This window comes from Drosophila melanogaster, chromosome 3R, assembly GCF_000001215.4.
Source record: "Drosophila melanogaster chromosome 3R".
Taxonomy (NCBI): Eukaryota; Metazoa; Arthropoda; class Insecta; order Diptera; family Drosophilidae; genus Drosophila; species Drosophila melanogaster.
The window spans coordinates 30,445,389-30,465,774 of record NT_033777.3 but is presented as its reverse complement, the minus strand read 5'-3'; the positions used below and the strand labels follow the sequence as shown (position 1 = coordinate 30,465,774).

The window sequence follows — 20,386 nt, the reverse complement described above, 5'->3', positions numbered from 1 at the left end:
AACAGCCATTTCGATCAAAATTAAAAACACTTCTCCTTAGTTTCAACATAATTTGGCATCTTTTTTATTCGCGTTTGCAAAAATAAAGCTTTTCCTTCGTCACTTACAAATGGTAAATAAATACATGGATTCAGTGTTGATTTTGTTTTTGATGGGCCCTACAACTGTCTGGCCAGGAATATTTATAAAATCACTCCACACGGATATCTAATCCTAGTCCTCCTTAACGGTGAAGGAATGCGTGAGTCCCTCGTAGGGATACTTTCCGCCCAGGATGTACTTGTACTCCCCGGAATGGCGAATGCGATATTCCCCGGGAAGAGTCTGCGGACTGATGTCCCAGTAGATGTCCATTTCGCTGAAGCCCAGGATCGTATTGGTTCGGTGCCAGACCATTCTGAAAAGTAACGATTTTATTAAGTACCAACATTTATAACCTCAAGCTGGCGCTTCCTACTTGGTCTCCCAGCTGGCATCCGTATAGGCCACCTTCCAGCGATCCTCGTTGATCTTTCGCTCAATGGTGAAGTAGGTTTTCTCGGTGAAGAGGTTGTTACGCGGATTTCCGGATATGTAGGTGACCTTCACCGTCTCGTTGATGCCGTACTCCTTGTTGGGCTGCGACTTCACGTAGCCAAAGTCGGTGTTTATGGGATGTCCGTCGAAGAGAACCCCGGTGTTCAGCGATAGCATCACATCATTCATGTACGGCGGACTTGGACCCGCATCCACGGTCTCATTACGCATCATGGCCTTGGTCAGGCGTTCGAAGACGTCCATGTAAATGGAGTGGGTATGGGGACCGAAGATCGTGGAGGCGGCCTCGTAACGCTGCGCCTGGTACTCCTCCGGGGTCACCGTGTAGCTGGTGTATATGTTGGTCAGTCCGGCGATGATTACCTCGGTGTCGATGCCTCCGACGGCGGAGGCAGCTGCTCGAATCTGGTTTCGCAGACGACGTCCTGCCATTGTGGTGAACTCGCAGGGCACGGCGGCTATGATCACATCGCCGATCTTTAGTAGCTGATCCGAGACAATCTTTGGCTGCCACTCATAGGGAAAGGTGGCCTTAAATATGGATAATGTACATGTTAGATATGCTTAAAGTGCACTTAGATTTTTAAATAACAGTTGCGCATTAAGTGATGACCTATAGCCTGGCTATAACTACCTTACCTTGATTTTTATGAGCTGACAACTAATTTGCGTAACGTTTCAGTTTAATTACCCCACTTAAATGTGCATTATAAAAACAAAATCCACTACATAAATTTATGTATTCTATTCCAAAATTGGTATTTTGTTCCTTTGCACTATTAAACACATTTAAATTTATTTTCTGATGCACACAACACTCAACAAAGTTCCAAACAAATGGAATGATTTTTGTGCTGCATACCTTTAGGCAATTTCAGAAATTCTTTTAAAATCGCTATTGTTTTTTTTCAGACTTGCTTTTTAGTTAATAATAATTGATTAATGGAAAAACTCACCCTGCCGGTGGCCAGAAGAATGGGCTTGGGCTCATGGCACTTGATGTCCTCCTGCGTGGGAGCAGCGATGAAGTCGCGCACAAAGTTCCACATGGGGTTGTCCGTGGTGGTTCCCTGCTCGAAGCTGAAGGCTCCAGGTCCATCGGTGGTACCAGCAGCAAAGCTATAGCCCATGGCCGGCTGACATCCCCTGATCTTGTCGACCTTCCTGCTCAGCGGATTGTAGGTGCTGCCATTGTAGTTGGGCATGTCCACAAACTGGTGGATGAACCTCACATCTCCAGTGACCTCCCGTGCCGTGGACTCCTGGCTCTGTTCGTTGAGCAGTCCCAGAGCAGCATCCGCCAGACGTTGACCCAAGATCTGGGTGCTTTCGAACATATCCTTACCGGGTCCGGAGGCAAAGCAATCTCCCTCGCCAGTGGGACAACGGGAGGTCAGTAGATCACACTCATTGCCGGAGATCGAGCACTTGGGACCCATTATATTGGGGGACACATCGCCAAGGTTGGATGAGCAGAAGGCACCCACGAACTTGCCCTTTCCGGGCATCTTGTTCGGATTGTACTCCTTTTCCAGGAGCAGGGCGGCATAACCCACATTGTCGCTGGTCACCAGTCTGTTGGTATTGTTCATGGAGGTGGCATGCACCGCATACCAGTTGAAAGCGCCCAGGAGGTTGTTTTCCAGGTCGACAAATCGCAGCTGGGTCAGTGTCTTATCCGTATCGTGCTCGTATTGGGCACGCTCCTCGGCGGGATTCCTCAAGTAGGATGAGGGCGAACGATTGATGTTAACATTTAGCACAGTAGTTTTGGACAGCAAGATGCGACCATCCACCAGGTTGTCCGTCGCCCTTTTGATGCACTATTATATAAATTAGTTATTTCGTTTCCGTACAAATTCAGTTGAATGTCAAAACCCACCAGATACAGTCCCTGAGCCATCACCTCAAACGTCTGAGGCACAAAGCCCAGAATGGAGATGTCATAGAGCAGATGCATCAGGAATCCGCCAGGAGCACCGTGCGTGTGGGTGCCACTGATGGCCACATTATCATTGTGGTAGATGTTGCCATAACGTGCCTGGAGTCGTTTTATCACCTCCCTCTTCAATCCGTAGCCCATCATTCCGGCATCTGCGCTCACGAAGGCCACTCGGTTGCCCTTTTCATCCTCCACCACAAAGGCACGGGCAAAGACACGGGTGTGGATGCCACGACCCACTTGCTTGATGTTGGCATAGCCCATCTATCAGTGAAAAGTCGAGATATAGATCACTTAACTGTAAGAAGACCCTTAATTATGCTTACGAAATTGATCTCCACTGGAGGTCCTGTGATATCCGCGCGGCCCACGCCCACTTTGTAGGTGGCACTAACCAATCCACACAGGAAACTTACGGCCAGAAAGGCCAAGAAGGCCATCTTGCTATTAGCCATTGTTAAATGGAGCACTTAACTTAAATCTGGAAATATAACAAATACGATAAGTCTTAAATGTTTATCAATTTATTAATGAATCGTATGGTAACACCCCTATCCTAAATAAAAACGGGTTATTTATTATAGCAATTTAAACAGTTTATCTTTGGCAAAAGTACTAACCAACTAACCATGATAAAACTAGTCACAATTTTCGAACGATCATGTCAAATAGCAGTTAGCATTCAGCTACCACGATATAATTAAAAAATATGTTTAACCGCATTTTGGGCAATTAAGCTAAAATCCTATGCAAAAAGTATGAGTATCTGTGAGTTTTCAGTATGTTTGCTTAATTACTTATAGCCTAATAATGAAATTAATGAATCAGTGAGGCTGTAAATTAATAGGTGTTAAACTAATTTGAAACATTAAAATACATTTGACTTTATACTTGAGTATTTTGTTTGAAATTAGCTGTATACCCTTCACTTCAATCTTTTGATTAGTTGTTTTTCCGGGTGATTGTCTTATAAGTATCTGCAATCTTTCCCAGCCAACTTAAATGCGCAGAAATGAAGATACCCCGCTCGTATTTGGCAACTCAAATCATGTGTTGCAAGTATCTGCAACAAAACGCAAAGGTGATGAAAGCAGCCATCGATTGACAGTTGGACAGCTGGATCCAATCCGATCCACTTGGCCGTCATCCGTCAATCGGTTATAGATAAAGCGGACAAATGCAAATGCTCCGCAACCGTTCGCAATCGCACTTCGAGATTGAGGCGGGCGTGACCTCCGGCAGACCCACTGACAATAACAATAACGCGCCGAGTAGCAATAACAATAACAATAATAATAATAATAACAATGCAAGCAGCCGAATCGCAGTTGAATAAAACAGACGGGACATCTCTTATCAGCAGCTGAAGAGCGTCTCCGGAACCGGTTTTTATCAGTTGCGAAACCAGGCGGCTTCTTCAGCGGCTCAATGGCTAGCGTACAGTTGCGGTCAATGGAATAGAACCACTAGCTGTGATATCGTATAAATATTCAAATTAAAGAAAGGGTGTTCTTGAAAATCTCCGAATTCCAATACACATGTTCTTTATAATGTCACTTGTGCATATATTTCAATTATAATATAAATCAAATCAATTCTCCGTGTATCTTTAGTTTTTCCTTCCTCATTCTGGGTAAGCTATAACAATAGATACTTCTCAGCTGACCAACATGGTACGTCTTAAAACCAAAAGTGGTTGGGGTTTTCCACTCCCGCATTAGCACCACCCCCACCGTTGCCCCTATCAAAGTCGTTTCCCATTTTTTCCGCCTGCTTTTGTTTCGAACTTAATGATGAATCGACTTCTTTTGTATGCGCACTGGGTTCCACATAGAATTTGTCTGTTCTCAGTGCGGATTGCCGCAAAAGGCGTTAAGTAGGAAATCGACTGGGTAATTGCCGCGCATGTAAAGCAGTGCCAGTGGCTCAACCACCTGACCACCCCACCCGATCCGATTCCCATAATCCGCCGAACACTTTGCATAATTTACACACCGCGCGGCTGACATTGAAAACGAAAATTAAATAAATATGCTCGGCCATAAAGAGCCGAAGTGACTATCAGCTGCAGGGCCATCGCACAAGATACAAAGCACAAGATACAAAGATACAGATACAGATACGAATGGCCCGGCGCACGTATCTCGTGTGCGGATTTCGATTTCAGATTCCAGATACTTTTGCAATCGCCTGGAGGCTCAAAAATGTAACGCTCGCTACAGCAAGAGAGCAATCCAAAGATACAGATACGGAGGTGGAAAAGTATCTCTTGGATACGGGCCGCCAAACGCTGATCGCCGGACAAACGCGCCAATTGAGCAAATTACAGAAGATTTCGTTTGATGAGCCTTTTATAAGATGAGTAGTAGGCTATGTACTATACACACATATCTGAGGTTACTTGCACTGATTTCGGGAAGCTGGTACTTGTTTTTGAGGGTTATGCAATGTGAACTCCTTTTTTTTTTGGGCAGCCTGACCCTGGCTTATTCGCTCCAGCACTCACATTCACTGTTCAATCGTGGTGGGGCTTCAATTGCCGTAGTTATATTCGCTGTGCGCTTATCACACGCTTCTTATCTGCCCAATTAATGGATAATGTGCAGCATTTGCAGTTGCAGTTTGCCGCTTGTCGATGCCAAAGGCCGATTTCAAAACATGCTGGCCCCCACTTGATTTTTCGATTTATTTATCTTTCCACGAACGCGACCGTTTGTTTTTTGATTTTTTTTCGAACCGCTCCCCTCCAAAACGAAACTATCTCGAAACGAAACCGAGCCGTGGGATTGGGTCGTCGCCTGTTTTGCGCCCAAGTTGGCACTCGACTGTTTGGATCGAGCCAACCATTTCGGCTGAAAACCAAGCCGCACTCGATTCCAAGCCGAACCTGAATCGGGGACTTCGGCTCTCGGCGTTTTGATCTGTGAATGGGTTTTCGGCTCTTTGGCCTCTCGGTTTTTTTTGGGCGCTTGTGGGGGCGCAGCTACCATCAATCCATCAGTCAGTCGCTCAAGCGGTCAACCATTTCGCTCATACAAATCCATGTTCGATGGGAATTTCGAACTAATGGGTATAAACTTCTTCTGAGCTAAGAAGGTACATCTATCTATAACTGACTGCCCAATTATATTAGATATATTATCACAGTAGACTACCGACCGTTCACTTAGTTTTCATCTTAATAAAAGGTCTCCCCTTTTTGCTAGGTGTATTCTTGGTTTTGCCCGTTCTGCATGCTTTAAATAATCCGCTGATAGCTTATCATATCGTTAGTTTCCGCAGATCGGGAGTACGAGATTGGGCCACTTGGGTGCTTATACCCGTAGGTAAACAAGTGCGCACTTTGACCCCTGCAAACAAGAGAATTTCGCACTCCAAGTCCTCGACATTTGAATGTATAATTGCATGGAATTTGCTATATGTTAGTTATATGGCTGACTCTGAAAAACTCACCCCACGAAAAGAAGACTGCCGACTTCTTTCGGGATCGACCTACGCGCTTCTACTGAATGGGCTCCCAATTGATTTTTACGATCGATCGAACTGAGGGGTCTTTAAAATAACCAATTGATAAGGTTTAACTATCGCTTAACTTTGAGTATATTAGCCTAGATTAGCCGTGTTTTATTTTCAGCGATACGGATTAAGAACGTGCAATTGAAAGGGGAATATACGGCTCGCTTTCTAGAACCCAAATTTGCAACGTACTCTTAGATGGCTATAATATTATATTAACTCCTTTATGATTATGTCACCTTCAAGACGAACAAGCTGGTGGATTCGTGTACTGGCCACTATATGTTTAACCTCTATGCATTTAGTAATATTGTTTCCTTTGAAATAAGGTTTAAGTAAAGAAGATTCTTTAGAAATTTAACTCAAAAATGGCTTATTATTCACATTAATACACTGTAGCGACAAAACAAAAAGTTAACGTTCGTTTCAAAACCCGATAATCGTCTTGTTACTATTACCATCGATTAGTATCGATAGGACGTCGATGACTCTTTGCGGTCAATCGCACACAGCTGACTGCGTGGGAGAACAGCTGTTTCCAGCTTTTTCAGAGGACGCCCTGCGTAATTATGAGTAATTTTGCACTCGAGAAGATTGTGGAATAGCGCTTGATTGACAACCTAGAGTACGTCCATTCCGCGCGAGCACTAAGCCAAGACAATACGCAAGGGAATCCAGGAAACACGGCAGTGGAAAGCGCGAGGAAGAGCTGGAACTTCGGGAGGAGCAATTGAAACCATGTCGAAGGCTGTGAATAACATGAGCATGGGCGACGTGGAGCCGCAGGAGAGGATGAAGCACCTGTCGCACTGCGGCAACCTGATCGAGGTGGACAAGAACATGCCAGTCACGCGGTGAGTCCTTCGCGTCCATGGCCGTTTCCCGCAAGGCTGTGACCTTGGTTGGCCAAGGACTTGTGGGCTCTCAGTTCCTCACACTCAGCCAATGTCCTTGCAGGTACTACCGCTCTGGCACCGAGATGCTGCGCATGGCCAATGTTTACCTGCGGGAGGGCAACCACGAGAACGCATTCATCCTGTACTTGCGCTACATGACCCTCTTCATCGAGAAGATCCGCCAGCACCCGGATTATGGCAGCGTCAAGGCCGAGGTGCGGGATATTAACAGGAAGATTAAGGACGAGATTATGCCCACGACGGAGAAACTGAGAGCCAAGCTACTAACGCACTACCAAAGGGAGTACGAGCAGTTCCTGGCTAGCAAGGAGGCGGAACGAGTCAAGGAACTGGAACGCGAACGGGAGCGGGAAAGGGAACGTCAGCGACAAAAGGAAAGGGAGAAGGCAGGTTCAAGTGCTATCCCATCCCTCATCCCGGCCAATTTGCACGTGCTCATCGACGAAGGCAACCAGCCATCGGCTCCGGACCTGGGCCTGCTTGACCAGGTGGTCTACCCCAATGACTTTCCCACGGGCGCCAATCGCAGCCTGCCGGGATCGGGACTCCTGCTGCCCGCTGCCAGCGAAGCAGCCGCCGACAAGACAACCAAGTGAGATTCCCCCACAGACTTTAGACTTTAAACATTACATCAGTGTTGCAGTCTATAGTTCGTTCCTAAATGACAAATGCACAGCTTTATGTAAATTCTTAGTTTAAATTATGAAACCCCAAGGATTTCTGTAAACACGTAACCCCAGCAGGACTCCAATTCATGTTAGCCTTATAAAATGCGTTTGCCTCATTCGAGGTTTGAAATTGGAAACCCAAACAATCATTTGGCATAGACTTGCTTATCAAGCAATCGTTAGCTATAAACCGATCCCCAGTTTGATTATACATGATAAGAAAACTGATAGTTCCCTTAACTTGATTGTTTCTTCAAGCAGTTTATCTGTGTTATCTACTTTATGAGATTATAGGATTGGTTTTTGACGTTGATTGAACAGCTATGCAAATCAAAAACTTTAGTTTAGGACTACGGTTCGCTAATATATCATTAAGCAAAACATGATTTCTCTTTTAAACATATCCATATTTTTAGCTCCAAGCCAAGCTTCGATCGCAATCAGAAGCCATCTTACAACCGCACAGATTCTCTGCTGGCTGGCTCTTTGCGCCTCGTTTACGTGCCCGGGGACACCATGGAGGTGTTTCTGAAGCTGGCCCTTGCCAACACCTCGAAAAACATCGAGACATGCGGCGTACTGGCTGGTCATCTGTCCCAGAACCAGCTGTACATCACTCACATCATTACGCCGCAACAGCAAGGAACTCCGGACAGCTGCAACACGATGCACGAGGAGCAGATATTCGATGTGCAGGACCAGATGCAGCTGATTACGCTGGGATGGATTCATGTGGGTTTCGAATCTTTAGTTTTATAATCTTGAATTGAGAAATAGCCTTCTTCCCCAGACTCATCCAACTCAGACTGCGTTTTTGTCCTCCGTTGACCTGCATACGCATTGCTCCTATCAGATTATGATGCCCGAAGCTTTGGCTATTGTGTGCGCGCCTAAGTACAATACGTGAGTCATCGATTGAGTCAATGTAGACAACACCTGACTATCTGGTATCCATATCTTTCGCTTCCAGTACTGGTTTCTTTATACTCACGCCACATTACGGTCTGGACTACATAGCCCAATGTCGCCAGTCGGGCTTTCATCCGCATCCTAATGACCCGCCGCTCTTCATGGAGGCGCAGCACATCCGAATGGATAACCAGGCCAAAATCAAGGTCATCGATCTGCGGAGATAGTCACTCAAAAGCACCGATCCATCAGATCTAGCAATAGCTCCAGTTTCGGTTGTCAAACAGTGATGTACCATGGAAATTACAGAGATTTAGGCAGATAGAGAATAACTATTTTCGGCAAACAGAGAGAAATGTATTTTTGCAAGCTGTTGATCCCGCGGATCGTCCATACACCACTTATAGCACTCGGCGGCATTTGTTGTTGTTTATTGCGTTCCGGCCTCTTGGTTCGTTGCATTCTTTCACTTAAGAACCTCTAATGTGATTTTCAATTGTGGCTTACCCTTGCGTTCGTTACTATCTTACTATAATTAATATGTTAGGCTGTTGTCGGGAAATCCCCGGCATTCTCACACACTGGCACACACACACACACACACACACCCCGCAGCTTACAGTGCAAACTATTCGGAGCGCTCCAAAAAAGAGTCGTGTCCTTCTACGGCTTACTACTTGCAATAAACTGTTGTTCAAAGACGAATCATCATAAAAAGCTATTATTAAACTGTGCATGCTTACCTATTGTACTAAACTGAATAAATATTTATGACTACTGGTTTATGGTTGCCCACATTTTTCAGTCTTAATAGTTATTGCTACCAAGATTTGTGGGGCGGTAAATTGGGGAAAGTCGGTAATCAATGATATGTTTTTGTTATTTTAATTTTAAATGGTATATATTATCCTGAACGCCATTTTTAAATATTGAAAATCTAGCCGTAAGATGGCGCTTTTATTTTCCCTTCGCTGGTGAATTTCCCTTAGTAAAGTTTTGCATTTTCTGTTGAAATGCGGCACTTCGCTTGGTGAATATTAATAAAATAATATTACTGAATTATTATAATGAATTATATTATTATGATTGAATATATTTTATAGCGATTAATTAAACAGTTTCCAATACCAAATTCTATTATTTTTAGAGAACATAAGGGGTGGGAAATGTACATTTCCCTCGACCGTTAAAATTTCCCACCGCAACCACCTTTTGGACCCCTGTTAACCAATGTTTTCCATGTTGTCATCCAGTTTAGCGCGTTTTCTCGTCTGGCACGGTCCTGTTTTCCGAGGTGTTCCCAGTGCAGCTGCTGTCGCCTCCAACCACCTGGGTGCATTTGAGGAACAGGAACCAATATTGCGCTACATCCAAGTGCTTAACTGAGTGGCAGTGAATCGAATTGGCCGCAAAGTAAGCGGCATTAAGTGCGTAAAAATCGATAATAGAACAGTTCCTTGTGCTCCGCCCACCTGGGATCACCTGGTGGAATCTCCTCCTTCTAGTCCCTGCTGGGTTCGCCGAAGCCAAAAGTCGGAGCACTTTCACCCACCCGCGGAGCCGCTGATAATGCCAATGCACATCCCGTTTCCGTTTAATTGGATACCCACTCTGCCAGTCGCCCGATGCCAAGAAGTAAGTGCACTCGACGGGCTCAGCCTTTGTCTTTCGCAGAGGCCCCCTCCCCCCCTTCAAGTGGGCGCCAGTTTGCGGTTTAATTACCAGAGCCACCGCCCAACCCCACTTGGTCGCCCACTGGTGGCGGATTAGGTGCTCGGATCTAAAAATAAGTGCGGCAGGAAGAGGAATGAAAAGAGCAAAAGTGCCGACGAACGGAAATAAAAACAAGCTGAACAGCAGGATTATAACCTGCCCTACCACAAAACACACGTTCAAATAACATAATCAATTGTATATTAAATCAAAGGATAATTTGAAAGGCAGTGTATAAAGTCTTCGGCATGATAACATTGCATTTTCTGCATGCCAGTTAAGTTAAGTCTTTATTCGTAATACATGTTGTATCTTAATTGGTTTGTAAGTGCTTTCCTCCTAACAAAAACAGATTACCCTACTCGGGCACAGCAATAGGGAAATGAAAAGGATACTCGTAAAATAAAGGGTTCTTGGACGAAGATAACAGACAGTTACAAATGAACAAAGCGCTCTCTGTACCTATCATCCATCACTCTTAAACCGAAAACTATAAATTAGTACCACTCAATGCGTTGTTAAGGTTCAGGACTCTTTGCGAGTGACAATGCGGAAGTGGAGGTCCTTTGACTGGGCTTGTGTCAGTGAGCTCCTCGCTGGTGCCTGTCGTGGCACAAAAAGGACACCCCAGTTGACATGACATTTGGCTAACCTTCATAGCAAAACTGTCTACCGCTTCGTGCAGCTGGCTGCTCATAACTGGCGCTCGTAATTGTTCATTTTATTCAACAAACTCCACCCCCCAAAATAAATTGTGGGATGGTTCGGCCTTGCTGAAATTCTTGAGTGGCACTGATGTTCCGCAGAATGACGTTAATATAATAACAGAATTTTCTCGCCTGCCTGGCTATTTTTATACCCGCCCAAAACACGCTTCATTCACGTGCCCTCCGCAGATGGCCAACGATGCGTATACGCAATGTCTCTGCGCTATCTTCTCTCCTTTGCTCTCACCGAATTGACCTCTCTTTCGCTCTTTTCGGTGTGTTATTTCGCACAGCACGTGTTTACATTGTAAACAGAGAAACTCGAGCAGCTGTGAATGAATGCAACCAAATTTAAGAACATTTGCACAACGTGAAATCGTCAACCACTTGGCACGCTCGAAAATTGCGACCTTGCCAGACATGCATGTGAATGAATGAACAGCGGGGGTCACACGAATAGAACTATCTAATTGGAACTCGAAAATGTAGATTAGAAACATGAATTTGTTTAATTAAAGGATTTGTACCTATTCTTCGTAAATACATTGTATGACTTACAGTTAGATCGATCTATTGGAGCTCCTAATGTTAAGTGAATCCTTTATCTAGATATTTCAAAGCATGTTCTTGTATTAATCTTAAATCCCTGACAACTTAGCCTTGATTGTAAGAGATGAGATGAAGAGACACGAAGCCAATGGTCGCACCTTAAGGCCACTTAGAACGAAATTACTTCCGTGAACACATTGCACCCCTGATTCGCACTGCAGTTCTCAATTATCAAATGTGTTTTATGTTTGGCCTTAGGGAAAGCCCACTTCAGCCCACATCACACCAACACCCTGATTAGACCCCTTCTTATGAATAGTAGTTGCACAGATGGCATTGTTTATTGGGCAGTGGAAAGAGGCAGAGCACAGCCCGGGCAAAAAAAAAAAAAAAAAAACAATAACAAACTGACTTGAGAATCAAAATTAATATGAATCTGAAATGCAATCGCCGAGGGCTTCTCTTTTATTTATTATTTTTTGCGGCGCTCTCTCGGTCGCAAAAGTTACTGAAAGCGGGAAAAGCTCTCGCTTCTATCATTCCGACAGTTCAGAATGGAAAAGTAGCGCGACGCCAGCGGATGACAGCCGAGAAAATCGCGCGCGTCCCTCAGATATAAAAATCACAAGTTGGCAATAAATATATCCGGTTCGGGCAGTGAAAGTATATTATTTATACTAACCAGCAAGCCTTTAAAGTATTGAAAAAGCCACAACGACTCGCGAGTGATCATTAAAAGCATATTTAACCAATAGTTAGATCAAGTTAAGCCGAAGTCTCCGATAAACGAACACTCAAACAGATAGTGCGAACGTGCCTGAATTTCGCAAAGATTCACAGACTTCAATTGTGTTCATACGTATAAGTGAATATGCACGATAAGGATGAGGTAACGTTTCGTCAGGAAACTAATTAGCTATTGATCTGATAACTGACCGATTGCGGAAGTGCCTCCAGACCGGACTAATTAATATCAATAAGGAGTGATAGAGGGCATTACGAAATAGTCGAAAGATAAATACTGGATATCTCGGAAAGCTCGCAGGCCAAACAATTATATAAAGAAATAAAACAATATCATTTGAGAGCTTTGCGAGCATCCAGCGAATCACCTTCAGTCCCACGGATTTGTGGCCAGGTTTTCTCTGCTCACGACTTTGGAAAAGTCACCGCCATCTCAGGCCGAGATTCCCCGATTCTCAGTTGACAGTCACCGATCGCTCCAGCCACTTGTTCTATATGGTCTCTTTCTACATATATGCACACGTCTCTCGCCTTTGGAATCTCTCTTTTGTTTGCCTGCTGTCGTCAATTAGCCAGCTGACTGCGGTCCCATGGCTCACCCTGCGTATACGTAATGGGCCAGTGGTGCAGCTGTCGCTGAGTCCCCATTATAGCACCCTCCAACCGAAAATTGTTGAACTTGGGTAGTTAGAAGAGGCGTAAACCAGTGCGAAAGTCAACGGAATTCACTATTACAAAAGTCTGGATATTTTCGGTGGAATTTCTCGAGCTTCGAGTTGCTCATTTCACTGTATATGACTTCAGTTTGGTTGGGGGGGTGGCTGGAATAACCCCATTCGGGCACCGAAACAACCACAACCACAGCGATAATGAACAGCCGGTTTGACCTTGACGGAAATTGCAAACAAAAACAAAACTTTGCCGCTCGCGCAACAAATTTCCATGGCAATGACAGAGAAAAAAATTAACGAGCAATTAATTGGACATTTTTCATAGTTTAAATAGTTTTGTTTTTTAAAAGAACTAAATGGAAAAGTGAAATTAAATAATAATATTTTCGCCTACAAAATGTAGTTAAGTTATATATTTTCCCTTTGTATCTTCTCCGTGCCCATCGATACAGATACAAAGATATAGTAACAGTGACATGCACGTGCCACTCGCTGCAGGCAGCTGAAGGTAAAAAAGGCGGGGAAAATCTGGGAAAACCGGCGGAAAAGCGACCTGTGCCTGCAACCTTTGGCTTGGTCGGACGACCGTGGCCAAGAAGAACTCATTATGCAAATGCAACAAAGCAGAAGTCATGGAAAGGGGTAGGCGAGCACGGGGGAGGGGCCACAAAACCCGAGCAAACAAACAAACAAATCGTTCTGTCTGCCGTCACACGGGGCGTATGTGTAACATTTTCCGCTTGTTTGCGCTGCCCGAATAAAAAGGGGGATAAAAAACAGCTTTTGCTGGGCATGAATATATAAAACAGCATACAAGTACAGCTAGGGATTCACAAGTTCAGTCTGCAGTGGCAACAAATTGAACCGGGGTTTAAGCGGAACTTCCTTTGATTTGGTTTATTTCACACCCAGTGAATCTGTCAAAAGTCAATGTCTTAATATGCATATTTATTTTTAAAGGGGGATTCTGGAAAAGTAATATTCAAAATTCAATATATCCCTGTTTACTGACCAGCATTTTCATTCATATCAAAGTAAATGAACAAACGACACGCATTAATAAACAGTCGCATCGCAAACATGGCCATTTAATTACTTTTGAGTTCAAATGAAAGTTAATATACACATCCCTGCTTTAATATGAATTATATATCCTCATCAAGTGAACAATTCAATTTTCGTGTTTCGCTGCTTCCCATGAATTCTTGATGGCATCGCAAATTGTGCAGCAAATTGCTGGCGAACGAATTCATTTATTGCCTCTGCCAATCGATTCGCAAAGGACAATACGACACTTTTACGGATCCGACAGACTACTACAATCAAAGTGGGTGGGGGGATAAAACCCCATTCAATAAATCCAATTTCCACCATACGAAATCTCAAAAACAGTGAAGCAATCAATATAAGGGCACTAAAGTGAAAGATCTATGTATGAATAGATGTGAGGTGTTAGGTACCCATTTTTTCAAGTATTCAAATGTTTCCAGAGCAGGTCATTAGGGAACTCTATCCCATTATTATAATTTTAATCAGAAGCTATCTGATGTTATCAATTTCAATCAATTGCTTTATTCCCCAGGGTATTTAACTTCAATCATACTTCTGAATTTGGCTTAACTTTTCTCCATAAATGCTGTCGTGTTTTCGCTGATTTTATTATGAAATCTGCTTTTGTTTTTCGCAATTCTCTGGCACAAACAAGCGCATCCGAGAATGTGAGGGACCCCCAGTAAAAAAAGAAAGAAAAGAAAGTGGGAGGGAGAATTGTTGTCGGGGAAATTACAATTTCATCGCGTGCTAATCGTATTACGTCAATGAGGCAATTGATAAATGCTAGGGAATCGAATTCGAATCGGACGTATTGTCATCGAAGTTGAACCTGTTGTTGACGGAGCTGCTGACCTCTGGGTGATTACTCAGGCGGAATTGTAGCGAGAGCGAGTAAACAAGTGGCAGAGATACGAAACAGGGTATTATATATTCGACTATCGGCTACCCGGTACTCAATACTTGTAGGGAAAGTGTTTGCTCATGGTTGAGATTGCTTCGCTGTGCACCACAGCTGATCTACATACAACTCAGACAAGCAGTGTAATACTATTTAAAATAGTTACCTATTTAGTAAACTTAATAGAAATAAATAAAAATATATATGCAACGGATTGAAAGATAAGCAAACATTCTGAGGAAATTAATAAAACATTTTTTGAACCAAAATATTTTTTTTTTCAAACATAATAGAATGTTATGATATATTTTGTTTACAAGGGAGTAATATTATAGAAGTAAAGAACATATAACCCCACCCTCTCCCAGCATAACGATCATAAGAGAGTCGTTATAAGAGAGCTTATTGACATTGAAACGAGCTGAGCAAATAAGAGTTTGGTAGACAGAAAATTTCACTCTCAGCTCTCCCAGACTCTCTCCCAGCGGTTCTGCTCATGTTGGGGGCTCTGATTCCGGCGGTTCTTCGCTCGCCAGTACGCTCCACTCGCAGTTAGTTAATCGCGGAACGAGGACGAGGTGGTTTCGACTCGGGCGGATTGGATTAGATCGGCTTGCATTGATGAGCTAATTAGACGCGGGAATTGCTCGCGGAAACAACACTGAACCAGAAGCAGTCAAAGCTAAAAAACAGGAATGCCGTTGACCAAGAGTTTGCCAAATGTAAGTTTCAGCTGCGATTGCCAAGCGACTGACACGTGTTGCTTTTGCAATTGACTGTCAGGCGGGAGAGCGCAGAAATGAGAGTGCGACTGAGACAGTGGCGGGTAGCGAAGGGTTGTTTGTGAACTACCCATAAAGATAAAAGTATAAGTAAATACGTTCATATATACAGCAAAAAGATATTCAAAATAATCAAGTAGAGGAGAAGAAACCCCAATGAAGCAACCCTTTACCACAACTAATTATTTACTTTGCAATTCTTCTTGCAGTCTCCGTCGCTTTTGAAGCGCGCCGGCACCGAAAAGTTGCGAGAGGTGTTCCTGAAGTACGCATCCATCCAGAAGAATGGCGAGCACTATATGACCAGCGAGGACTTCGTGCGAAAGTTCCTGGGACTCTTTTCCGAATCTGCATTTAATGACGTGAGTACTTTGTCTGCAGTCGGGTCATTGCAAGGTTATATTGCATAGCCGCCCGATAAGACCGGACATATCTTATCGCCAGATAGCGCCCCCGTTGGCGGCGGCACATACATAGTTGACTATAAACATAAATCAGAGCCGTAAAACTAACCACTAGCCACTGTGATTCACGGGTTGACCTTGACCCACCCGCAAACATGTAGTAAACCCATAAACCAAATAACCCGGCAATCACTTGGCTGCCTCGTGTCTAACCGCCAACGTCACAGATTCTATTTTAATGGGTCCGCTTATCAGCTTTATGGTCTGAGAACCGAACTGAACCTGATCGCGGATCGTAGGTGCCCCGCAAATTGGAACTGATTCAATCAGGTGCCGAAGTCTGCGGGGGCAGTTTCTTTTACGGCTCCCCGTTTATCACCCCACTAGAGAGTAACTACCTAATGTCTAATGTCTAATGTCCACTCGAAAGAGATTAACCTGTCACTCGAAGAAATACCATAAATGAATTGCTTTTAGTGACTTTCTAGTTCCCCATCACATGTCTGAAGTTATTTAAAACAGTACATTTAATCAACCAACATTATATTTCGAATAGGAATCGGTGCGCCTGCTGGCCAACATTGCGGACACGAGCAAGGATGGACTCATCTCCTTCTCGGAGTTCCAGGCGTTCGAGGGTCTGCTCTGCACTCCAGATGCCCTCTACAGGACCGCTTTCCAGCTGTTCGACCGCAAGGGCAACGGCACTGTTTCCTATGGTGAGAAAATACTAATTTCTATGCTAATAAACTAGTACAAATTCTATCCAATTAACAGCTGACTTCGCTGATGTCGTACAAAAAACTGAACTGCACTCAAAGATACCTTTTAGCTTAGATGGCCCCTTTATCAAGCGCTACTTTGGTGATGTAAGTGCACTGCAATCATACGATTATTCAATGATTATAATGTATACCGATTTTTCCGAACTGTAGAAGAAGCAACGCCTTATCAACTATGCTGAGTTCACGCAGCTGCTGCACGACTTTCACGAGGAGCACGCGATGGAGGCCTTCCGCAGCAAGGATCCAGCTGGCACTGGGTTCATCTCGCCATTGGACTTCCAGGACATCATAGTTAATGTTAAGCGGCATTTACTGACCCCCGGCGTCAGGGACAATCTAGTTTCGGTAGCTATTGCAGTTGTCATCATTGTGGATCATCCTTCTAAGGATAATATTTTCAACCTGACTAGGTAACTGAGGGTCACAAAGTGAGCTTCCCGTATTTCATCGCATTTACCTCGCTGCTGAACAACATGGAACTGATCAAACAAGTCTACCTGCACGCCACCGAGGGCAGTCGCACGGATATGATCACCAAGGATCAGATCCTCCTCGCCGCCCAAACGATGAGCCAAATCACGCCGCTGGAGATCGACATACTTTTCCACCTGGCGGGCGCCGTCCATCAAGCAGGGTGAGTCTTTGGTCATAACCTTGGGTTCAGTGTTGCCAACTTTGGATTCGGATTAGCAAAAACTAGCATTTCATTTGTGTTATAAGTTAAAGTGATGTAATCATTTGCTAATTTAGGTTTTTCTTACTGTTCATTGTAGGAGTTATATGTTATTCAGTTTAGCTTATCGTTCGTGTAATGTATTGCAAAACTTAGCAACCTTTACTTTTCGAAGACTTCTAATATGAAAGCTCTCACAGGTTTGCCTGTTTTAAGTGAAATTTTGACATAATAGAAAATCAGTTGACTAAATGATATATGTTTAGGTGTCATTATAAGTATACAGCTAAAACTATGAAAAGAGGAGACTTGTATTTATGGCTTTACTTGGCAATGGCTTAGTCCGATTGTATTAGCGTCTAAATCTTTTACGTGGGCGATCAACCTAGGGAAATCCCCAAAAACGAGTGTCAAGTGTCTTGTGCTAATTTTTTCTTGTTTGTATCATTTTTCTCTCCGTGTGTTTCTCTTTATTTCCCCTCTTCTCTGCGCTGCACTCGCAATTCTCACTCTCAAAGCTGGTGGAAGCGCAGGAGAAAGATACCTCCGAGTAGGCAAGTGATCTCGTCCTTCCTTGGCCTGATTTCTGCTTTTTGTTCGTTTATGAATCCACTCCTAGAATCCCGTCCCCTCAAACCTAACTCAGTTGGTGTCTCTTAGTTTCCCTTACCCATACATACTATGTGCTGATCGAAACTAATCCGGATCTTATGTTCCCATTCCTCCAGCCGCATCGACTATAGTGACCTGAGCAACATCGCACCCGAGCATTACACCAAGCATATGACACATCGTCTGGCGGAGATCAAGGCGGTGGAGAGTCCTGCGGACCGATCTGCCTTTATTCAGGTCCTGGAGAGCTCTTACCGTTTCACTCTCGGTTCCTTTGCCGGCGGTAAGTTAGGATGCACTTTGTCCTCTTAGGTAGTTCACCTATCTATATATTATGTACCATTAGCTGTGGGCGCCACTGTGGTCTACCCCATCGATCTAGTCAAGACTCGAATGCAGAACCAGCGAGCGGGTTCCTATATTGGTGAAGTTGCCTATCGAAACTCATGGGACTGCTTCAAAAAGGTAAGCCTGATCATAAATTCCCTGAAGTGATACAATCCTGATGATTTAATCCACAGGTGGTTCGCCACGAGGGATTCATGGGTCTCTACAGAGGTCTCCTGCCCCAGCTAATGGGCGTGGCCCCCGAGAAAGCCATCAAACTGACGGTGAATGATTTGGTGAGGGACAAACTCACCGACAAGAAGGGCAACATTCCCACATGGGCGGAAGTTCTGGCTGGTGGATGTGCCGGTGCGTCGCAGGTGGTGTTCACCAATCCCCTGGAGATTGTGAAGATCCGTCTCCAGGTGGCGGGAGAAATCGCTAGTGGGAGCAAGATCCGCGCGTGGTCGGTGGTCCGGGAACTGGGACTCTTTGGCCTCTACAAGGGAGCCAGAGCATGTCTCCTCCGCGATGTGCCATTCTCGGCCATCTACTTCCCGACCTACGCCCACACCAAGGCCATGATGGCCGACAAGGACGGCTACAATCATCCACTCACCCTGCTGGCCGCCGGTGCCATCGCCGGTGTTCCGGCCGCCTCCCTTGTCACGCCCGCCGACGTCATCAAGACCCGCCTTCAGGTGGTTGCCCGATCTGGACAGACCACCTACACCGGCGTATGGGATGCCACCAAGAAGATCATGGCCGAGGAGGGACCCAGAGCCTTCTGGAAGGGCACAGCCGGTAAGTCGGGACAATCTTCCTTAGGGGATCTCTATTAATGTCTTATAACCCATTCCACAGCTCGAGTGTTCCGTTCCTCACCACAGTTCGGTGTGACCCTGGTGACCTACGAACTGCTACAGCGCCTCTTCTACGTGGACTTCGGAGGCACTCAGCCCAAGGGATCCGAGGCGCACAAGATCACCACTCCCCTGGAACAGGCGGCTGCGTCGGTGACCACCGAAAACGTGGACCACATTGGTGGCTACCGGGCGGCAGTTCCTCTTCTGGCGGGAGTGGAGTCCAAGTTCGGGTTGTATCTGCCGCGATTTGGACGCGGAGTAACCGCTGCCTCGCCCTCGACGGCCACGGGATCCTGATTATATTGGCGCCACCGCCTGCCAAGCGCCACGTAGTCTACGGAATGCAGAAGGGATTGGCGGGATTGGGCTCCGGTGGAATTAGATATGGGATATATTTTTTGCTAGGACGCGTTTACACAAAATACACAAACACACAGAAGCACTGAGTATATTTTTAACGAGGATCAGGGAGGAGCAGCGCCGTATCTATAGTACTATTGTATCTGAACAGCCGGGTTCCTGGGCACCCAGCTCTGAGCAACTGTTTTTACCACACACAGGAAAAACCTAGAGAAAAGTAAAGAAAAGCCCATTTGAGAGTATAGAATATCGATTTTGGCCATGGTGCGTATATATTTAGGCAAGTGTAGAACTGTTTTTGTAAACTTTGTTAACTAGTTTAAAGTCTAGAGCATCAACCAATCACTGAACGTCAACTTTTGCACTCAATGTAACTATTAAAGCGATAAAACCTTTTAATCTTAGTACGAATTTGTTCAAAACAATTATCAAGCAAAGGAAATGCAATGAATGACCTCTTAGCTAATAATGAATAATTAAATAAAAGTCAATATTAAAAACAATCGCATTTTCGGAAAGAGAGTTGTCACTCCTAAAGGTTTTTGGGTTGGGCTTTTAATTGCTAAGCAAAACAACTGTTTTTGTATGCACTATATTTTATTATTTTATTCCCTTACCATTTCAACGAGCTTATGCCTTCGTAAATCTTTTGAAATCAATTTAGAAAACAACGTCAAGCCCACTTTCCTACTCCCATTGAAACTAGCCCACAGATAAAAGAACACGCCCCATGGAAACTGCTTGCCAACTCAA

The 20,386-nt window shown here is 44.5% G+C and overlaps 3 protein-coding genes across 14 annotated transcripts; 2 read left to right on the top strand and 1 right to left on the bottom strand.

Annotated features, from left to right (window-relative positions):
- Positions 1-38: 38 nt before the first annotated feature.
- Positions 39-6,254, bottom strand: CDase (Ceramidase). Of its 6 annotated transcripts, NM_170491.2 has the most exons (7): positions 4,867-5,308; positions 3,108-3,224; positions 2,806-2,960; positions 2,420-2,743; positions 1,494-2,360; positions 458-1,068; positions 39-397 (listed from the first exon to the last, which is right to left on the bottom strand). In NM_170491.2, exons 3-7 carry the CDS (start codon positions 2,932-2,934, stop codon positions 214-216), a joined length of 2,115 nt encoding a protein of 704 aa, NP_733370.1. In that variant the 5' UTR covers positions 2,935-2,960; positions 3,108-3,224; positions 4,867-5,308; the 3' UTR covers positions 39-213. The 6 variants fall into 6 exon arrangements, with proteins under 6 accessions (NP_733370.1, NP_001263109.1, NP_733367.1 ...); NM_001276180.1 differs by lacking the exons at positions 3,108-3,224; positions 4,867-5,308 and adding an exon at positions 6,235-6,254; NM_170488.2 differs by lacking the exons at positions 3,108-3,224; positions 4,867-5,308 and adding an exon at positions 5,933-5,988.
- A 220-nt stretch (positions 6,255-6,474) lies between these two features.
- CG2224 (uncharacterized protein) lies at positions 6,475-9,334 on the top strand. 2 transcript variants are annotated; one of them, NM_001276179.1, is made up of 5 exons: positions 6,475-6,849; positions 6,953-7,504; positions 7,997-8,312; positions 8,371-8,483; positions 8,551-9,334. In NM_001276179.1, the coding sequence occupies exons 1-5, from the start codon at positions 6,734-6,736 to the stop codon at positions 8,714-8,716; spliced, it is 1,263 nt and encodes a 420-aa protein (NP_001263108.1). In that variant the 5' UTR covers positions 6,475-6,733; the 3' UTR covers positions 8,717-9,334. The 2 variants fall into 2 exon arrangements, with proteins under 2 accessions (NP_001263108.1, NP_651796.1); NM_143539.3 differs by having other exon boundaries at positions 8,551-8,814.
- A 573-nt stretch (positions 9,335-9,907) lies between these two features.
- Positions 9,908-20,140, top strand: aralar1. Of its 6 annotated transcripts, NM_001260439.1 has the most exons (11): positions 9,908-10,124; positions 15,816-15,968; positions 16,567-16,729; positions 16,788-16,879; positions 16,946-17,140; positions 17,206-17,429; positions 17,987-18,022; positions 18,197-18,363; positions 18,427-18,545; positions 18,602-19,211; positions 19,272-20,140. In NM_001260439.1, the coding sequence occupies exons 1-11, from the start codon at positions 10,059-10,061 to the stop codon at positions 19,568-19,570; spliced, it is 2,124 nt and encodes a 707-aa protein (NP_001247368.1). In that variant the 5' UTR covers positions 9,908-10,058; the 3' UTR covers positions 19,571-20,140. The 6 variants fall into 5 exon arrangements, with proteins under 6 accessions (NP_001247368.1, NP_733364.1, NP_733366.2 ...); NM_143538.3 differs by lacking the exons at positions 9,908-10,124; positions 17,987-18,022 and adding an exon at positions 15,369-15,546; NM_170485.2 differs by lacking the exon at positions 17,987-18,022.
- Positions 20,141-20,386: the final 246 nt, after the last annotated feature.

Coding starts and splice junctions, on each gene's coding strand:
- CDase (NM_001276180.1), bottom strand. CDS start 2,934: ATGGCTAATAGCAAGATGGCCTTCTTGGCCTTTCTGGCCGTAAGTTTC. Junction 2,361..2,419: donor TGGCTCAGGGACTGTATCTG/GTGGGTTTTGAC, acceptor TTTATATAATAG/TGCATCAAAAGGGCGACGGA. Junction 398..457: donor GATGCCAGCTGGGAGACCAA/GTAGGAAGCGCC, acceptor GTTACTTTTCAG/AATGGTCTGGCACCGAACCA.
- CG2224 (NM_001276179.1), top strand. CDS start 6,734: ATGTCGAAGGCTGTGAATAACATGAGCATGGGCGACGTGGAGCCGCAG. Junction 8,313..8,370: donor TTACGCTGGGATGGATTCAT/GTGGGTTTCGAA, acceptor CTTCTTCCCCAG/ACTCATCCAACTCAGACTGC. Junction 8,484..8,550: donor TGCGCGCCTAAGTACAATAC/GTGAGTCATCGA, acceptor TTTCGCTTCCAG/TACTGGTTTCTTTATACTCA.
- aralar1 (NM_001260439.1), top strand. CDS start 10,059: ATGCCAATGCACATCCCGTTTCCGTTTAATTGGATACCCACTCTGCCA. Junction 16,880..16,945: donor TCAAGCGCTACTTTGGTGAT/GTAAGTGCACTG, acceptor TCCGAACTGTAG/AAGAAGCAACGCCTTATCAA. Junction 17,141..17,205: donor TCAGGGACAATCTAGTTTCG/GTAGCTATTGCA, acceptor CAACCTGACTAG/GTAACTGAGGGTCACAAAGT.